We start from the raw sequence: 20,249 nt of genomic DNA on the forward strand, positions 1-20,249 counted from the left end.
TACGTGTAATTGCTTATTTCTTGGTTTGTCGTTGATGAAAACTTGTTACGATGCATTTCAATGCATCAGCTGAAAGCTATGTGTTAAAAATGTATCAAGAGAGACACTGAAACGCTCATTTGTGATTGAATCAAACTTTAGTGTATTTTCTTGCGTTTATGCTGTTTGTTAATACTACTGGTTTACTATCCGTACATACTATACAATTCTTCTATTCCTCTTAATATAATGCTAGATATGCGAAGATACGTTCTCTCACGCAGAGTTCAAAATGACTAAAAGGTAGAAACATGAAGTTTTCGTCTTATTTTTCTCTCAATTTCGATGTTATTTTTTACTGCAATTCGTTGTTATTTTTCGGGGTTTAGGGCAAAATTCGGTGTTATTAATTTGAAATCGGTAATATTTTTACATGAGTTTTTACTGTTCTTGCTATGCTTAACATTTCCACATTGTTTTAGTTCTGAAAAATTGAGACAATCTTTAGTGTTAATGACAAAAAAATTGTGGCTTACCTTTGTGAGAAATGACCAAATTTCTTTCATTTGGAAAACTATTTCGTCGCATCATCCACTAAATATGAAATGTTTATTGAATGATAAGACACAAATCTTTGAAAACAATCATACACATCACATTTCGCTAACAATGCCAAGAAATCCCTCTGCGACCTCAAAAACTGCCCACCCCCCGAGCGATTCTATTTCAGGACGAGGTTAAACACTGACAGTCATGTCTGTGCTAAACTGCAATAAATGAAGCGTGACAATCTCTTTTCAATCGAACTATCACCAGATAGACTAGAAATGACAGATCTAATAGCGCTTCAGATAGTTCTTTTTGAACAGAAGAAATGTTATTCCCAGCATATTTTGAGCCGTTTTTCGAGTTAAAGAGTAAAATTCGGTGTTATTCTGAAAATGACAAAATTCGTGTTATTTTGCGATTCCGAAAAACTGAAAACTTGCCTCTTTTACCTAAGCAAATACATTTTAAACACTTTAGTTTGCTTTCCTCATCTTTTCCTTACTAATAGGATCTAATTAATACACTATTATTTTCTGCATTCGAATGTAACTGTTCTGTGTCACAGCACAAGCTCATTTTCTTTCTTTGTAAACGTAAAATGCATAATTCCGACGTGTTTTAAACTTTCTATTTAATATGCGCCTTGTAATCAAGGGGTCCCGGGTTCGATACCCGGTGGAGGCACATAGTGGTTCGGATCCCACTTTAAACTGTAGGTCCAGTCCCGATTAGCCTTACTGTGCATAAAGTAGACTTAAAACATCAAATCAATCAATCAGCCTTTATGTTTAATATGTTTGTTTGTTTTCTGTGAAAAGTTGTATAATGTACGTACATGTGTATGGCAACATTGACGTTGCCATAGTAACAAGAATAACGGTTGTTGGGATAGAATGATAAAATGATTCTATCTAAACGTTATTTGTTGTGCTTTTATTCCTAGAAATATCCAGGTAATTGTAAATGTAGTTATGTAATCTTCCCACAGAAGTTTAACTTCACATTGGCCAATTCCTGAAAATTCTCTTCAGTTTAATATCAGTACACACAATTAATCAACGACGACGTAGCACACAAATAAACGAAACCTTATTCCTACTATCAATTGACTAATTTTATTTTAAGCATTCAATATAATTTAATTTGGATTGGAAGAAATTTATAAAATGCGTTAAGCATTCTTAATATTGTATTAATAATTTGCAGATGATTTTAGTACGTTTTCCATTTCTGATGCACTTAAAAATTAATTCATCTATTTATATTTCTGTATTATCCGTCGATTCTATCAACGCCGGAAAATTTGCGTAGGTCAACAAATACAGGATGATTCAAAAGTCCCCTAACACTCCCTATAAAATGTAAAGGAGTTAGGTATGCGTGCGCAGGAACGCATCGAGATCGTACTTATCGCTGGGAAGAGAAGTTCACGTGTCTTTTCAAATGATCGTAATAAACGACATCCCAACGAGATCCAGTCGCACGTGACAGTTGCAGAATTACTCCAAAAGTTCCGGGAGACACGATCAGGACGTCCCAGAACTTACACCAACGAAGAAACAGCCTCACACGTTAGGAGCATTCTTGCACTGTTTTATCACACTTGAAAAATGACACATTTGTTACAATTATGCAGCCATAACTTTTTCCTGATCAAAGATAGTCAGTCAAAAAACCTTTCACCATTGCATTTCTCGTAAAATTCTAGCCTGATTTGATAAAGCACAACACCCTCTTACCATTTAAAAATTTTGAGTTGAATTCAATATGGCGGACGTCCGCTTTCAACACACGAATATCCCTCTAGGCCTAAGCTGTTTCTATCTTGATTCCTACTTTACATTTTATAGGGTGTGTTACGAGACTTTTGAATCAGCCTGTAGTTTATGTCAAAACAAGTTGGAAACTTGTGGAATCTTGAATGGAAAATTCTGAATGGAAGAAGCAATATTAAATTTAGATTTTGATTTTTTAATTCCGGCTTAAGAGCTCGTAAGACGAACATGTAATTTTCGGCCGATCGATGTTATCACTGCTTGCGTGCAGTATTTGGAAATGGAGGTGTGCTACGTCAAAGGCGCGAAGTGAATCGAAGCAGGTGATTACGGGGTGTCGCTTACTTGGAAAGAAAACAACTTTAAGGCCGGGCTTCAAAGAACTCTGAAGGTTCCGATACCCTTGTTCTTCGTCTTTCAATTGTGCGTGTGGGTGGAAGTGCGTAAGTGATTGATAAAGTGTATCTGTCGATGTTGTGCAATATGGACGAACTGAACGGTAGGAACATGGCGAGAGAAATTGGCGGCCCCATTAGATGTTCTAAAGGAGGAGAATGTCCTGCAGTGGGATAAATATTAAAACTTCCTCATTGTTATGGATCATCGATGAATATAAATGTTTTAACAGATATAGATAGAAAGAGTCACTTTTACGGATCATCGCAAAATAGAAACATTTCAATAGACAGAGAAAGAGAAGAAGAAGTTAATTTGAATTTGAATTGAAATTTAAATTTTGGGTGCGTCAATACTAAAGCTATTTTGCACCCGTCACATTATACGGGGTCCAGCCCCTTATCATTACAAATAACAACTCTAACGTTGCAGAACTAAAACCATAAAATATTCTGACTTTCGTTAAAAGCTGAGGCTGTAAAAAAGCAGTCGGCACAAATAAGAATAAAAACACACGACAATACAAACAAAATTATATTGGCCATGGGACCAGTCGCCAGAGCCTCGTTAGTCTGCAGTTCAGGGTGTACTACGTGGAAGTGAGGTTGACTATTGGGTGCCTTACCAGAAGGTCACCCCTTACACCCCAAGAAGAAGTTAATGAACAATACATACAAAGTGAGTCCTTTTTACGGATCATCGTAGTATAGAAATGTTATAACAGGGAGGCAGGCAGACAGTGTGAGAGAGAGTAGGTGAGAGAATGTAGGAAACAGATAGAGAGAGAGAGAAGAAGCTCTAGAAATAATGATAAAATGAAAGGAGAAAAGAGAAATTAACAAAAATAAAAGAGAAGGGAATAAGAAAAATGAAACAGAAAATGGAAAAAAATTGCAGTGAAAGAAATATACAATAAGAGAGTTAGTAAATAAAATAGATTCTAAGAAGGAAGGGATAGAATCCGATAATCTATCAAGGAAGCCAAAACAACAGCAATACAAATATAACAGAAATTGATGATTTAGAAAGTTTTCTTATTCCGGAGGGAAGGGGTAAAGTGACTCTCCCCGATGCCTTCCATATACTATTATGCTATATGCAGAGTGATTTTGAGGGGTTGCCAACTATAACTAGAGAAAAACATTAAACTGATAGTAAAGCAAAACGTTCATTAATTTCCTCGCACATAGTGTTACACTTATTTATTCATACTTGTTATTGCATTGTTTTACATTCTACGGAACAGAACCAAATGGTATTAAATTAAGATTTGTAGGATTACTCACTGAAATTCCTGGAACTATTCAATTCTATCTTCTTGTGACGGAAGATGAAGTTTTGTAATTGTAAACATTTTCTGGATATCTTATTAATTTTAATGTACATCGCTCCTATTTTTAGTCAACAATAAAAGTATATCAAAATACTGTTAAATATTTCATATAATTAGCTTGGTACATGCTCTCAACTTCAAAATATTCACATGATTATCATCTGTTACATTGATATCATTTCAAAGGCCGAAAAAATACTTACAAGTGTACATTAGAAAATTTATGGTGGTATCTGAAGACATTACAACAAGAAAAATACATATGTAAATATTTGCTAAAACCAATAAAAATCTTCACATGACAATTCGAAGACAGATGTTCGTAATGTGTATTATACCCGCATAATATGTGCGTTTAAGCACAGTGTTTTCATTGTAACGAAGGAGGTAAATAGGATAAATTGTCTAAATTTATCAAAATTAATACGTTCTTGACAATAGCTTATGTACTTTTTTTCACCGTGTGAATATTTAGGTGCTCTGCTTTCTTTCTTTATAGTACCAAGCATTTGTATATCCATTGGAACCTAATAGACAAAGTTAAAAATGACTTGAACGTAATCTCTTCTAACTTCAGGCTGTTGTGAAGGATAGAAAAATCTTCCGTGATGTGAGAAATTAGTCGAATTTTCTTAGAGTTTATTGGAAACTCTCTGAGGCACATTACTAACAAATTCTACATGGATATTATGGAAATTTAAATTAATAATGACCCACTGTGTCCTGCGAGATGAAAAGTTTATATTTGGCGCCTTGAATCAACTTTTAAGACAAGTGCTGCCATCTTTTGGGCAGGCGTAAATTTCAGAATTCCGGCATTACCTACTCGTTCAAGTTCACATGCGTCCTTTTGTGTCCGAAATAACGGTACAGCCCATTTGTGGCTTGAAACTGCAAACATATTTCATCCTCAAGAAACATTATTAATGCACAACCACCAAGCAGGAGAGCTGGAACTAACTGTGTTGACTCTCCAACCGGGAGTAAACTCTCGGCTAAGAATCCGGGGAAATCAATCATGCCTTTGTGTTGGTGGATGAGCGTTGGTGTTTTGGAGAAAGGGATGCTGGCCTGTGCCATCTTCATATCCCGCTCAACTGACAGGAGAGGAACTTGTGTCTCTCAAAAGGCTTCCGGGAGGAGTACGTGCCAACCGTCTTGTTTGTTTTCTTTTTGAGGGTGGGGGAAGGACGGTTTCATAAGGATGCCCCCACTGACTTAAGGTTGCCAGCTACTGAAAATTGGAAGTAAAGCGAGTAATAAAGGTTTCCCTGTGTTTTCTCTATTTACTTAAGATTCATCTAGTATTGAATCCACCACTTTCCTCAGGAGGTGGGGGTTCATAAAAATCAAATTATAATACCAATAAAACAATACAATTCACTCACTCATTCTCTAGCCTTCTTAAACCCGAAGGTATATGGCGGTAGCCTGCCATCTGTACCTATCCTGGCAAGATAAATCCAATCTTTTCCATCCCTACAGATTTCCTTCAGATCCATCTCAATGTTATCCCTCCCTGCAGGTATCTTTCATCTCCCATTCGTGCCACATGGCCTGCCCTATTAATATTTTTAAATTGTTCCTTACATCTGATTGGTTGCTTGATATGGTGTTTTTAGTCCACTTTATGCACAGGAAGGCTAATCGGGACTGGACCTACAGTTTAAAGTAGCATCCGAAGCACTATGTGCCTCTGCCGGATATCGAACCCGGGACCCCTTGATTACAAGGCATCGACGCCATCACTGCGCTATCGGTGAGGCTTTACATCTGATATGTTATTAAATCAATTAAGTGAAATTAGGTTTAATTAACTATCAATTCATTACCTTCATCAGTTGGCACCTTTACACGAGCTTGAAGTGTATCCTGATCCATCATATTTATTAATTTAGCATTTAACAAACGAACGATAATTTAAATGCGTTCGTTATTTTGACTTTAATTATAAAGAGGACTGAATTAGTCCTTACTACAAAAAAAGACACAGAAGAGAAGTTCTACTTTAAATTAGAGTGAATGAAGAAAAGCCTAAACGAAAGTGGTTGCAAAATTTCTTAGCTATTGTCCGAACGCTCTGCCAGGTTTCCTGAAATTTTCGGGGGGTTGGGGGGAGGACTCCGGAACTCATCCCTGCACACTTGTAAATTTTAATCAGTTCGACGTAAAGGCATCTTATCATCTTGGTGTTTTTGCTCCAATTTGGTCGGTTTGGTTCAGACCGGCCTCCCAACCCTTAATCTTTTGTGGTGAGAACACTCAACGCGTTGATCAGTTTTCAGATTGATTGCTGCTTATTTGGCATGAACTTTTTCACAATTTAATGCAAGCCAAGAAAACAACAAAATTAGTGCTTTGCGTTTTCGTAGTCACGATTCTCCAATGGTAATTGTCAAAAATGTATTAGGTTTTTTATGCTTAATAAAGTTTAAACTTAGGGCTCCAACTTAACTTTACGCTCAACTTAACTTTAGGCTCAACTCAACTTTAGGCTCAACTTAACTTTAGGACCAACTTAACTGAAGGCTTAACTTAACTTAAGGTTTATTTTAACTTATGATGAAATGGACGAAGGGAAAGTCATAAATACATGTGGGCGACACAACTCCTACAGAACTCTAGGCGCCAGAACCTCGTTAGTCTGCAAAATTCAGTCCAGGGTGTCCCAGAGTGGGTTGATCAAGTATCCGTGTACTCCACTAAGGGGAAGAAATCTCATTGATATATTGTTTATATGCCAGGGAAAGCGTCACAAATTTAATGCACATAAAACCCACATAACCAATAATTTGATTTGACTGGTTTGATGTACTTTGCTTTTTTTACAGTTTTAGCCAGTCGCAAATTTGAAGAGGGATGATATGATTCAATTATTGAAGGTTGTTTGATTGATTGAATTGAAAATTGTGGGTGCGTCAGCACTTAGGCTATTTTGCACCCGTGACATGATACGGGGTTCAGCCCCTTACCATAACTAAAATATAAGTAACATAATTGTAATATCGGAAGACTTAAATTTTATTACTTGGGTTATAAGCTGAGGCTGCAAAGAGACACTTAGCACACATAAAGATAGAACACGGGACAACATACTTACAGCCCTACGAAGATTATACTGGTGTTGAGTCCAGACGCCAGAGCCTCGTTAGTCTGCAAAATGCAGTCCAGGGTGTACTACGTGGAAGGGTCAACCCTTACACCCGAAATTGTTGAAAGGACACTCACAATGAACATCCATGCCCAGACCGGGATTCGAACCTGGGACTTCTGGCGTCGTAGCGAAACTATGAAATTGATATTTTCAGTTACTATTTTATCCATTGTCACGACAACGGTCGTGGAATCGCCACGTGGTCTGCAAGGCCACTGGTGAAAAATATGACACGTATATTTAATGTTGCTGTCTAATGTTGATATAATGTTTGTTTTACTCCCTTCCTCCCAACAGCATAAGTTGCCAGTCAGCAAACACGTAAACATCCGCGTGCATCTTTACTGTGGGTTGTGGCCAGACACATTATGCTTTTGTACTCATTGCTGACGCAAGCAGCTGCCGGAAGATGGCGCCACGGTAACTTTGTTACGTCTGGCAACCCTCAATATAGTCCGGAGCTCTAAATTAGATTGGCCAGGAGAGGGAGTGAAAAAAAAGGGCGGCATAGGGGGGCAAGACAGGTTGGAGAAGGGGTCCGTGAGGCGGAGAGGAGCTCGGAAGAGGCACCTAGTGAGCGAAATTTTAAATAGTCGGCCACGTTCTGACAGCCAGGCTGCTGATTCGGGCACCGTTTCTTCTTTCAAGACTACGAGTGACAGACAGTTCTCATAGCCCCAACGGCGGGATAGGATGTCCACGGGATATCCCGAAGTGGGTACAACAAGGCTGGAAGGAGAGGAGACCACAGCGTGTCGTTCCTGATACATAGAGTTCCTCCGTTCCACGAAGGAAGTGAGCAAGTGGTTGGTGTTGCCCTTCGTTGTGATTGTGAGTTGTGTTCAGGAGTGCAGTGGTCCAAGGGCGTTGGTTGTGTTTCGTTGCGTCTTGGAGTGCGCGGCTCGGTTCAGATAATAGTAATTATTTAAGTTATTCACCCTGGTGCCTGCGGTTACGATGATCGATTGGGTTTCAATCGTTCGCCATTCAAGGCGTCGTTTCTCCAACTACATGTACGCCGTCCCTAGTAAGGTTCGGCGTAGAAGACGCAAGAAGCCACCTGCGAAGAGCAAGTACCTGTCGTGCAACTGTTGCTGGGCGGACAAGGTAAGTCTAACCTTTGTTGGCAGCTGTTTACCCACATGCTCTCCTAACACACCTTTACACCCCCTAAAATTCTTCCCAAAGGCTCTATAACCTAACCCATGTATGTTAGTATTCTTGTGTCAGATTTACCCGCGGTGGTTTGGCAGTGATATTCTTTTGACAGTAAGAAATTCCACCTTCTTCCCTGTCATTGAAGCAACATGCGGCAGTGATGCAAGTGACAGTTGATTCTTGCTTCTCGTGGCACGCTACCGGTTCGACAAGTTACTTACTACGAGCATTCCCTGACATTCGCTACGAGACTCGGCGGCAAGCTGGCCGGCATCAGCGCTTGTCTTTCCCGGTGAACGGTTCAGCGACAGTCGCTCGAGTCGGCTATTAAAATTACAGTTTTCATATTGTGTACTAACCTTGACTACAGAAGGTGTTGAAAATTATGTCCCTCTGCTGCAACACATTCCTCGCATCTCCGAATTGGCATTTACACGTGCAAGTTCTTCTACTGTAATTCTCCCGATTTCTCGTACAATACTCTCTTTTAACTCACGCATGGTGTGCGGATTGTCTTTGTATACTTTATTTCCCCGTTTTTCTTTCCACTTTTATTCAGAACTGACCCTGTTACTATAAACTTTTTTTTACGAGATTTAATATAAGCGACTGTCGTGGACCCGTTCACCGGGAAAGACAAGCGCTGATGCCGGGCCGCTTGCCGCCGAGTCTCGTAGCCAATGTCAGGGAATGCTCTGTATAAAGAGTGTCCCAACAAGAATGCCGAAATTGAATTGCGACATTGTCTTGTTGTTGGGTTGGCAGCACTGAAACGCAATATGGTTACGAAATGGTTGTGGTCTTATTAGAACGGTATGGATATAGAACACTTGTGGTTCTAGCATGATGGCGTGCTACCTGCCACACTTCTTACGAGACGATTGCCTTACTGCACGACAAAATTCCGGGCCGAGTCCTTTCGCGCAACGGCGACCAGAACTGGCCAGCGAGGTCACGTGACCTAACACCCTGCGATTTCTTCCTTTGGGACCATGCGAAATCGCAAGTATATGAAAACAATCCCCGAATCCTACCAGAACTCAAGTAGGAAATTCGACGTGTCATCGGCCAAACCGAGGAGCAAGTCTGTTTGAAAGTCACCAGTAATGTCATTCATCGATAGAGTAACTACATGTAGATCAAGTCGTGGGGCACAAATGACAGATATTGTTTTTCATACTTAACTGATAACATATACCCTTTGTAAGGATGTAGAAATATATACCATTTCATTAGAATAAGTTAACTTTATAACGTTATTAATCCCGGCGTTCTTGTTGGGACACCCTGTACATGTCGAACGATGAGACTAGTTCTGCAAATGTGAATGGACTTATGTTGTGATACTTGCCCGTCCATAAACATGATTTTGTTTCAAGGAAGAGCAAGCAAGACATTTTATTATAATTATCAAGCCTTTATAATAATGAACGTCAATTTCTGTGACTGAAATGTATAAAGTTATGGCATCTATTCGTTTTCAGGGGGCGTGGCCCCTCTTGCCTCCCCACTACCGGACACCATGCTCATAAATTATTCTCTTTTCATCCAAAATAGTTTCTTTCCTGCTACCCTTCACAAAAATAAAACACATTTGTGCTTCGATGACGCTGGTTTCGACAGAATACTCTCGGCGTATGACGGCAAGTGGCATGCAGCACGAAGCAACTAAATGTTGCATTCTAGAAGCTTCCTGCGACACAACATGATACGGAATGCCGGCAGAAACCGGTAAAATCTCACAGATCCATATGCTGCCTGTCCTGGACATTTCTGGGTTGCGGCAATCTCCTTGACTTTTTCAGTTGAATCGTTACAACCAAGAAGTACACGCAACAGTACCACTCCATGTTTCTACACCCCTAAAGAATTTCATGTTATTCCTTTCTTCTTTTCATATCTAGGAAGAACAAATATACTTATTATTGTACGAACTGTAGGATAAACACTGAGCCCCCGTGGCGGAGTGGTTAGCACATCGCGTTACGAAGCCAGGGGTCCTGGGTTCGAATCCTGGGCATGGATATTTGGGAGTTTCAATTCATCAATTTCATCACTCATCCCCATCTTCGCAAATTAGCCAAAAGTGGCACAAAAGCGAAGTAAAATAAAGCAAATCAATCAATGTTTCGTGTTTTTGAGTTTGTAAGCAAATTGTTATACTCTGTCCCAGCTAACTGTAGAGCAGGCAAACGAAGTCAAGTATCTGCGCAAGTAGTGACGCGAGATGGCTCCACCAATGAACACTTGAGAGGAACGGAATTGCGTGGAGTGGGGCAAAGCGACTGCCTTGCCAGCAGCGTGTACTCCTTCGCTCTGGCCACTCGATTTCCTCCCCTTCTCTGACGCTATGCGCGGCCTTGATGCACAGTTAGATGGGACAGGGTATAGATAAGATTAACATACACATAAACTAAATCATCAAGAACTAAAATAATCATTTTCAACATGTTTGTTTACAATTTAGTGTCCATGCAAGGATAATGAACCTACTTTTATAATGGAACATTGCATACCTACTTTTGTAATGTTATTAATCAGTCACAATATTAAGTAATTTCCTGTTGTTCAAAATGTTTTTTACTATCTTGCAGATCTGTACTAAATATTATATTAACTTTCACATTCGTAGAAATGTTAGAATGAAAAGAATTAAATCATTTGCAACGATACTCTAAGCACCATGTCAAGCAGGCGAAATTGTGTTCATGCCGACACCAGCGCACCTGGCGGCTGGCAGGAAACAAATCTACATATCTCGTGTTCCAATCATTCCACTGCAACTTTAGACACTGTAGCTAGAAAACGGACATGCTGTGTGAAGATACTTGTTTGTTTGAGCATGCATAGAAACATCAATTTCCCTTGAATGACAGGCTAGTCAACGAATGTTTTTATAAACATACAAAGTTTCAGGGCACGAATGTTGATAATTCGTCACTGTCAAGAAAGTCAAGTTTAGCGACGTACATATGCTTTGTGACCAATCAAATATTTGCATTAGGGTACAATAAATCTTAAAAGGTTTTCCTTTGTATGACTGTACCTATGTGTAACGAGAGGCTGACTGATGAATAGGCATGGAAGTGGGGTTCCATACAGATAGATACGGCCCCTATTTATTTTTTTAATATTTGAATTTCAATTTAAAATTTTGGGTCCGTCAACACTTAGGTTACTTTGCACCCGTCACGTTTTACAGGGTCCAGCCCCTTTCCATAACAAATAAGATAACTGTAATGTCGGATAACTAAATTCTTACAATATTCTGACTTAAGTTAAAAGCTGAGGCCTGTAAAGGGGCACTCAGCACACGTAAGGACAAAAGACAACACAGAGAATTATACTGGCCAAAGGGCCAGTCGCCAGAGCCTCGTTAGTCTGCAAAAAGTGGAAGTGAGGTTGACAATTGGGTATACAACGCGAATAGGTGGGCAGGCCATGTGGCACGAATGGGAGAGGAAAGAGGAGTTCACAGGATTCTTGTTAGGAAAACTGATGATAAGAGACCTGTAGGAAGGCCAAGACGAAGATGGAGGGACAACGTTGAGATGTACCTAAAGGAAATTGGTAGTGATGGAAAAGAGTATATAGATCTTCCTCAGGATAGGGACACATGGAAGGCCTGTGTTGCTGCAGCCATGAACCTTCGGGTTTAAGAAGGCTAGAGAGTTAGTTAGTTAGTATACAACGCGAAAGGTCATCCCTAACCCCCCCGTTTAGCGAAGCAATTTCTATCCAAGATTTGAGATCCATAATTTCAGTGTTGTCCCAGTTTCGTGAAGACAATTCAGAGCCGTAGCTGTAAAGCTCCCTCCAGTCATCCTAGGCGCTTGGTAAGGCCGCTGAACGAGCATATAGAAAAAAATGTTGGAACAGAGTTGATGCCATGGCGCCCTATCAAATTAACTTCAAGTTACGGCTAATCACATGGAGGTTTCGACCCTTTCCAACGCGAAGAAAATCTTCGACCTGTTCTCTTTCCGTCCATGTGTTTTTATTCACTATTGGAAGTTTGATATTCCCACGAGAACAAGTAAAATAATACTCTCATAAGCGAAATGCTACGTTTTCTCCCCTTCCTGCAACCATCCAGTGGCCAGACCTCTCTTTCTCCAGCTCGCTGCGAGGAAAGGATGGCGGCGGAGGAGCAGTTTCGGGTCCTCACGTCTGGCTGGACAAGGAAAGAAACTGTTCCTTGTGCCAAGAAAGCGAGACAGATAGAAAAAGAAGGCAAAGAGAGAAGAAATCAAGAAGTGAGAGACATAGAAAGAAAGATTAAGAAGCGAAAGGTAGAGAGACAAAGAAGTAAAAGAGAGAGAGAGATTAAGAAGCGAGAAAGGGAAAGAAAGGAAGAGGAATACAAAAGCGAGACAGGGAGAAAGAGAGAGAATAAGAAGAAAACAAAACGGAAAGGAAAGCAGATAAAATGAAATAATAAAGAAGATGGGAAATGAGCATAAATAGAGACCAAGAATAGAGAAAAGAAAGTTAAATAGAGAAAACCGGAAAAGAAAAAACAGAATAGAGATACAAATGAAAGGTAGAGATAAAGAATAAAGGCATATTGTGGCCGTGTTCAGGTACGAGTCATCTGCATACTTTTGTTATCTGCGTATACTTAATAGTGTTCAGGTATGAACTATTTCTGTGACTACCCATATAGTCATTGTTGCTAACCTCGCCCAATTACTACACGCTCGCCTTCGAGATAAAATTGTACGCTAAAAGAACCATGTGAGACTATCCTGAATAATTAATGAATTCTTATAATATAATAATAAAGGCTCATTTTTCATAATTTATGTATCTAGTTAAAACAGTAGCACGCCGTGAGAAACGCAGTCTCGCTAGCATATTTCCTGACGCGCGAAAATTGTAGAAAAAAAAATACACGGAACAAATGACCTGAAGGTAACTATCTAAATTCAGTAAGATGCCGCCTATGAATTCACGTTTCCATTCCCTACGGAAGGTGGCAGCACATATCATGGTCAAATATTTACCAGGGAAGTTTAGATTTTTGGTGCGTCCATTATTACCCGCCGCGCACAATTGCCCCACTTTCCCCTACCATTTATGCTCGTCGTTACGAATTCAAATAAACAACAAAACTTAGCATTTCGACATATTTTGTATGTGTTTGCGCAGCATATCTTCGCTAAAAGCCCAGTTATTATTGTAAATAATAGTTTCAGCATGGAGGCCTATTTATGTTAACCAGATTTCGAATTCTGATAGACTTCCATGAAAATATATGGCTTATGCGCAGAGATGTAAACCTTTCTCTCTCTGTCCCTGTATATTCTCAGCCTTCAACCCCTCCAGATGTAAATTTAACCGATTTTCTCCGCTCTTTCCCCGTTGGCACTCATCGAACGCCCTCGATAAGCATAAACCGAACGAATCCAGCTCTTGTGGGTGACCTTAACACCCTGTTTTTCCCAGCCACTGCACTCATCGCTGAGACGTATGTACGAGGGCCATTTTTTTTGTAGTGGCAACAATGTTGGTATACGCTTGTCAGCTGTCGCTGGGACAAGAGACGATCGTGTCTTGTTTAGTCTTGTACTACGGATCGTGTGTAGGTGTTTGGTGCTAAATAGTACTGTTCTGTGGTAGTTAGAAGACGTTAAAGTGAAGTGTGTGTATAATACCGCCCTGAACAACGTTCACGCGGGAAGGACAGCGAATATTCATCAAATTTCAGGTTGCACGTGGAAGGAATGCACGGCAAATTCCCAAGTCAATGCGAGGCATATGGGGACCACGCTTTACCGTATCGTACCATTCCCAGATGGGCCAAGGCATTTGAAAGTTGTCGTGAATCAGCCATGAAAGAACATGATGGCGGGCATCCTCGCACGGCAACAGATTCACACCACCTTGATGCACTTCGCAGATTGCTGGAGAATGATCGGCTTTGGACATGTCGTGAATTAGCAAATGAACTGAGGATTTCACCATCCTCTGTATACCAGATGCTAACTCAGGACCTCCGCCTGCGTAAGATATCGACAAAATGGATACCACATATCCTGACGAAAGTTCAGCGTGAACAACTACCACACAACAGTACTATATAGCACCAAACACCTACTCACGATCCGTAGAACAAACAAGACCTGATCGTCTCTTGTCCCAGCGACAACTGAGAAGCGTATACCAACAGTGTTGCCACTACAAGAAGAATGGCCCTCGTATTTCTTTATGAAGCAGAATCATCTTCAGTGACGTTATCAAGCGTTTCCTTGTGGCGTTTTTCGTCGTTTTCATTTTCCAGTCCTTTCCCTGTAGGTCGGTTTATCTCACATATATACATTTATCTTCTTTCCAATTGTTGGGAATTGGCCACGGGTTCGATACCCGGTGGAGGCACATATAGTGGTTCGGATCCCACTTTAAGTTGTAGGTCCAGTTCCAATTAGCCTTCCTGTGCATAAAGTGGACTTAAAACACCAACTCAACCAACCAACCAATTGTTGGGAAATAACTCACGTGTTCGTACTGTACGTCGTCCACATAAAATCAGTATGCATATGCTGTTCATCGTTCTTAATGTATGTACTAACTCGCACACATACCAACCTAAGTTACCTAAGCGCTAGGGCATGGGTATCGGTATCGGAAAGTATCGGTTAGAATGTGTTTATCGATACCTTTGCGGCTATTTGGTCTTTCAAGGAGTCTAATTATCCTGGAAATTATGCAAAATTCAAAGTTTCTTGTGTGGAGAAACTTAAATTTTGTGATGGCATAACATGTAATTTAATACTCTAATATAACTAGGAGATTTGGATAAGTAAGGGAAAAGAGTTGGTTTAAAGATAAATAGTACAACGACGAAATCATTAAGAACAAATGTAAAAAAGATGGAGAAACTTCCATTTGAATGAGGAAAATATTGAAGAGGTTAAGGAGTTTACATATCTGGGGAGTTTGGTGACAAATACACGGGGAACAGAAGAAGATGTTAGATCGAGAATTAGGAAAGCAAATATGGCACTTATTCAACTATATAAGGTTTGGAAAGCCAGAGAAATTTCAATAACTAAGCTGCAATTTTTTAGAACTAATGTGAAGTCGGTTCTCCTTTATTGATGTGAAACTTGGAAAGTAACAAAGAAAATTACTAAAGACCTACAGACATTCATAAATAGATGCCTAAGGAAACTTCTAGGTATATATTGGCCAGATATTATCTCAAATGAAGATCTATGGAAACGTACACAAGAGGAATCGGTGGCAATACAGATCAAAAGAAGAAAGTGCAAGTGGATTGGACACACATCGAGGAACGATCCTTCGGCAATAGAAAGATAAGCATTGAGCTGGAGCCCACAAGGACAAGGTAGGAGAGGAAGGCCAAGAATGAGTTGGAGACGGACAATATTGCAAGAAATACGGGAAGCAGGAAAGGCCTGGAACGAGATAAGGAAGATGGCTGGAAACAGAGTCCTTTGGCGATGCTTCGTTGAGGCCCTATGCTCCGTAGCGGAGTAACAGTAAATAAGTCAAGTAAGTCATTCTAATGTAATTTTTGCTTATTTTAAAACAAAAACCTTGGTCAATTGATGCATATAATTAGAGTGGAAAACTTACATTGTTGTTAATGAATATCTTGAATAACTTTTAATTACGGTGGGAATCACAGAGTATCGACATCGCTATCGGTTCAGAGTGGTATCAGCTCGAAGAACATGTCTCTTTTTTGAAGCTTCATTTCGACCTGTGTTCGGAAAGTTACTTTTTAAAAGTAACTAAGTTACAGTTACTTGTTTCAAAACGTAACCGAGTCACAGTTACTGGTACGTGAAAAGTACCTAAGTAACTTTTAGAGTAAGTCTTCACATGTTTATATTTTTACAAAAAAAAATGATGGAAGAAGGAATTATATTTGAATGATTTTAATTCGAAAAATCGTTCGGCACGCCGACTATAGTACTGATTCTGGTTAACTGGTGCTTAAATTATGTGCATTTCAGCACACAGGTTATTTATTTTGCCCTTTAGACAGTACGGGAATTAGCCCTTAATCAAACAAAATTTAGGACACGCCCTAACAAGAAAATATAATCGTCTGTTAAAAACTTTCTAACTCAATTCGCAAAACTATCTATTCATTACTACTTAAAGAGAACTAACATAGCCTTACCTATTAAAAGCTGAGGCTGTAAAGGGGCGCTCAGTACACTCAAGGGCAAGCACAACTCCACAGTTGATTATCCGGACCGTGGATCGAGGCGCCTGAACCTCGTTAGTCTGAAAAATGTAGTCTTGGAAGTGAGGTTGATTGGATGTCTACTGATTGTGGTGGTATCAATTTCACTTGCGCCTGTTTCTGAGCTGAAATTATTAATTGTGGTTAATTTAGTTTTTGAACAAAACCACTAAAACTCAGTTACAAACAAAAGTAACTTTGCTTGTAATTAGTAAATGTAACTGGGTTACATTTTAAGCAAGTGACTGAAACGAAACCTCAGTTACAATGCACTTCAGATTCGGAGCATAAGGTTACGGCCCATTTACTCGCTCGGTTCTGGCAAATGATTTGCGTGGTCCATACTTGCGTATCCTCCATCGTCAGGAAACGCTCTCGCCCCTCCTCAGCCTCTCCTACCGAGCGGTTGATGGCGTTCACTTTATGGCCTGTTCCGAGGACCGAATCTCCCATTAGGTTGGCGTTAAGACGTCGAGTCATAACCGTTGCTTGGGAGATGTCTTTGCCCTCGGTCGTTTGCAAATGCAGCTGGCTTTGAATAAAGTGGGGAAACCAGGGCGGGAAGTGTCCTGCTGTGAAATATACCCATGGGGAGAGTACTCACGTTTAGTTATGCTCAAGTAATGGCTAGATCGATACAGCTCTAGTCGCTAATTGTTGCACGATTCTTATGGTCATGTGACCTACTTATCCTTAAGGATATTAATTGATACCGTTTTCATACCTCAGAAGGTTTAGCCTTTAGAGACTGTCGTCTATTCATTCCGTCATTTTCTTTCTTTCCGCTTTTCCTCCTTTTGTTTCCTTTTCGCTTTCATTCTCTTTGTTTTCCTCTTATTCCTTCCGTCAATTTCTTTCTTTCCACTTTTCTTTCTTTTGTTTTCTCTTCGTTTTCATTCTCTTTGTTTTCCTCTTATTCATTCCTTCATTTTCTTTCTTTGCACTTTTTCTCCTTTTGTTTTCTCTCCGTTTTCATTCTCTTTGTTTTCCTCTTATTCATTCCTTCATTTTCTTTCTTTACACTTTTCCTCCTTTTGTTTTCTCTTCGTTTTCATTCTCTTTGTTTTCTTCTTATTCGTTCCGTCATTTTCTTTCTTTCAACTTTTCCTTCTTTTGTTTTCCTCTTCGTTTTCATTCTCTTTGTTTTCCTCTTATTCATTCCTTCATTTTCTTTCCACTTTTCCTCCTTTTGTTTTCCTCTTATTCATTCCTTCATTTTCTTTCCACTTTTCCTCCTTTTGTTTTCCTCTTATTCATTCCTTCATTTTCTTTCTTTCCACTTCGCTTTCATTCTCTTTGATTTCCTCTTATTCCTTCCGTCAATTTGTTTCTTTCCACTTCTTTTTCTTTTATTTTCTCTTCGCTTTCATCTCTTTGTTTTCCTTTTACTCATTCCGTCATTGTCTTTCTTTCCACTTTTAATTATTTGGTCTCCTCTTTGTGTAAATTTAACTCCACTATAAATGATTAATTCTCGTATTCAAAATGTTTGCTGGCGATATTTGATAATTTCTCTTCTATCGGCTATTTTACGATGGGCCAGCGCCCACCTACATCTCTCCGGGACGATAGCCCTGCATGTTGCAAATTGATAAATTCATAATCAAGTCATTTTTGGTTCGGATTAGTACAAATTAACATGGAATATATTATGAGTATATAGTTTAATACATTAAAGCAAGGAAATTACACAAGTGAAAGAAAGTTACAACTACGCATTTGATAAAGAGGATGAGTTTTCTCCGGAGCCTGCTTGGATTCAGCCTCGACTTGCTGACGGACAAGACAAAATCGGCCTGCAAACTGACAACAGACGATGGCCACATGTGACAGCGAGATCAAAAGCTTAGAACTAGGCTGGACTGAGCCTTTGGATCAAAGGATCTATGCTCTGGTTTTTTCCCATTTCATTGCCGAATTACAGGAACCATCCTTTCCCAAACACTGCGCTGCATACCTTTGGTCCCGGATATCGAAGACGCGTGGAATAACACGTGCTGCGGGTTGGAACATTATCAAGATCCATTTTCAGACTCCCTTGCACCGCTTGTCCTGCTTTCGTGACGCAGGAGGAATCTGGTGTGGAGGAAAACTTTCCGGGTTCCTGTTCGGTTTAATTCTCATCGGTTGATGTACAGTCATCCGCAAGAAAAATGTTACACTTACAGGGTGTCCAAGAAGTCCCCGTACCCCTTGAATATACGTATAACATAGTACATATTACCCCAGGACATACCTATATGGCATATATACTTATTAGAACATATGTATCTATTTATTTGCCGGTCGCCGTGGCGAAGTGGTTAGCACATCGCGCTCCGACGTCAGGGGTCCCACGTTCGAATCCCGGCCTGGTCATGGATGTTTGTGAGTGTCCATTCATCAATTTTATCGTATCATCACTCATCCCCATCTTCGCAAATTAGCCAAAAGTGGCACAAAAGCAAATTAAAATAAAGCCGATCAAATGAAGTATATATTTAAATTATAACGTGGTTGGGAACTTTACATTTGTTTTAACGTCCACTTTGTGCACATAAATGCTAATCTGGACTGGACCCACAGTTTAAGGTGGGATCCGAACCACGATGTGTCTCCACCGGGTATCGAACCCGGGACCCCTTGTTTACAAGGTGACAGCGCTACCATTGCGCCATCGGGGAAGGCTCAGTGGGGTTGTTTGAGAAATATGCTTTAGTGAAGCATGTGATTTTCATGGATTAAATCAAGATAATATATATATCGATACATACAAATGTAAGCCATAATTATTAAAAGTAGTAGTAGTATTATGTAAACAAGTGACTGAGGTTAAACTTGACGATAGTATATTCCTTCCTTCAACCGGTTTTATTAATTGGTAAAAATATTCGACTTGCCGAGGGCATTCGTTACTGTAATGAAAATTTCTAGACTGCACATGTAAAGAAGCAAAATCGATGAATATCACTAACGAGCAAGAAAAAAAACTGTGGAGAATCCAATCGACTTAACAAGCTATCGAAGCCGATGAATTGCTTCCGTAAATCATCCCCTCGCACTATCACCACTTTTGCTTCATTGAACACGCAACGGAGACGCGTTATCGAAATGCTGATTAAAAACAAATGCCCGATATATCCCGCTATCGGCTATTGGATTTAGTAGGGGCGAGGAATATATTATGCCTAGTAGCCTTGTTAGAATGGATTGGAGCGCCATTAAAGCTGGTGTTCGAATTCTGTCGAGGCTAAGGTGGTGCTGTGGTTTCTATCCTTGGGTCGAATCAATGATAAATTGAAATACGTTTAATGTGGTCAAATGAAGAGGTTGTGGTTATGCTTTGGTGCTTAAATATTGTAAGAGAGAGGTCTTCTATCTACGGAACCAAACTGCAATGCAGAAGTTCTTTCGTTCGAATACATTGCTCCGCATTTTTTTATTCATTAAATAGCTATTTAAAGTTTTACCATGTGATATCATATACTGAAAGAAGAATCCCCGTGCATATAGCACCGTGCCATGAAGGCAAATTTTTGGGGATGTGGAGGTAGTGCCCCATGCATTCTCGATCTAGTCTATTTTTTTAGAGGTGATGTAATCAGCAGCACGCTCCGACCACCTTTACCCCCCAGGGTTGCCCCCAGGTACCCATTGATTTGAGGCTGGATGAACCCCAGAGCCAGACAAGGCCGGAAAATTTCC

General features: G+C 39.9%; 1 protein-coding gene across 10 annotated transcripts in view; it reads left to right on the forward strand.

The window, feature by feature from the left end:
• The window catches only part of LOC145981874 (disks large 1 tumor suppressor protein-like), a 1,252,559-nt gene that overhangs the window by 598,574 nt on the left and 633,736 nt on the right, over nucleotides 1–20,249 (forward strand). Inside the window, exon 1 of one of the 10 annotated variants that reach the window (XM_083115343.1) lies at nucleotides 7,782–8,293. The exons of the other annotated variants lie outside the window; for them this stretch is intronic. Coding sequence (XP_082971469.1) covers nucleotides 8,144–8,293 — 150 coding nt within the window. The 5' untranslated portion in view covers nucleotides 7,782–8,143. Of the gene's footprint in view, nucleotides 1–7,781; nucleotides 8,294–20,249 lie in introns of those variants that run through there. 10 annotated transcript variants of the gene reach the window in all.

The sequence above is a fragment of the Lepisma saccharinum genome, chromosome 30 (genome assembly GCF_977018435.1).
Source record: "Lepisma saccharinum chromosome 30, izLepSacc3.1, whole genome shotgun sequence".
Lineage (NCBI taxonomy): Eukaryota > Metazoa > Arthropoda > Insecta > Zygentoma > Lepismatidae > Lepisma > Lepisma saccharinum.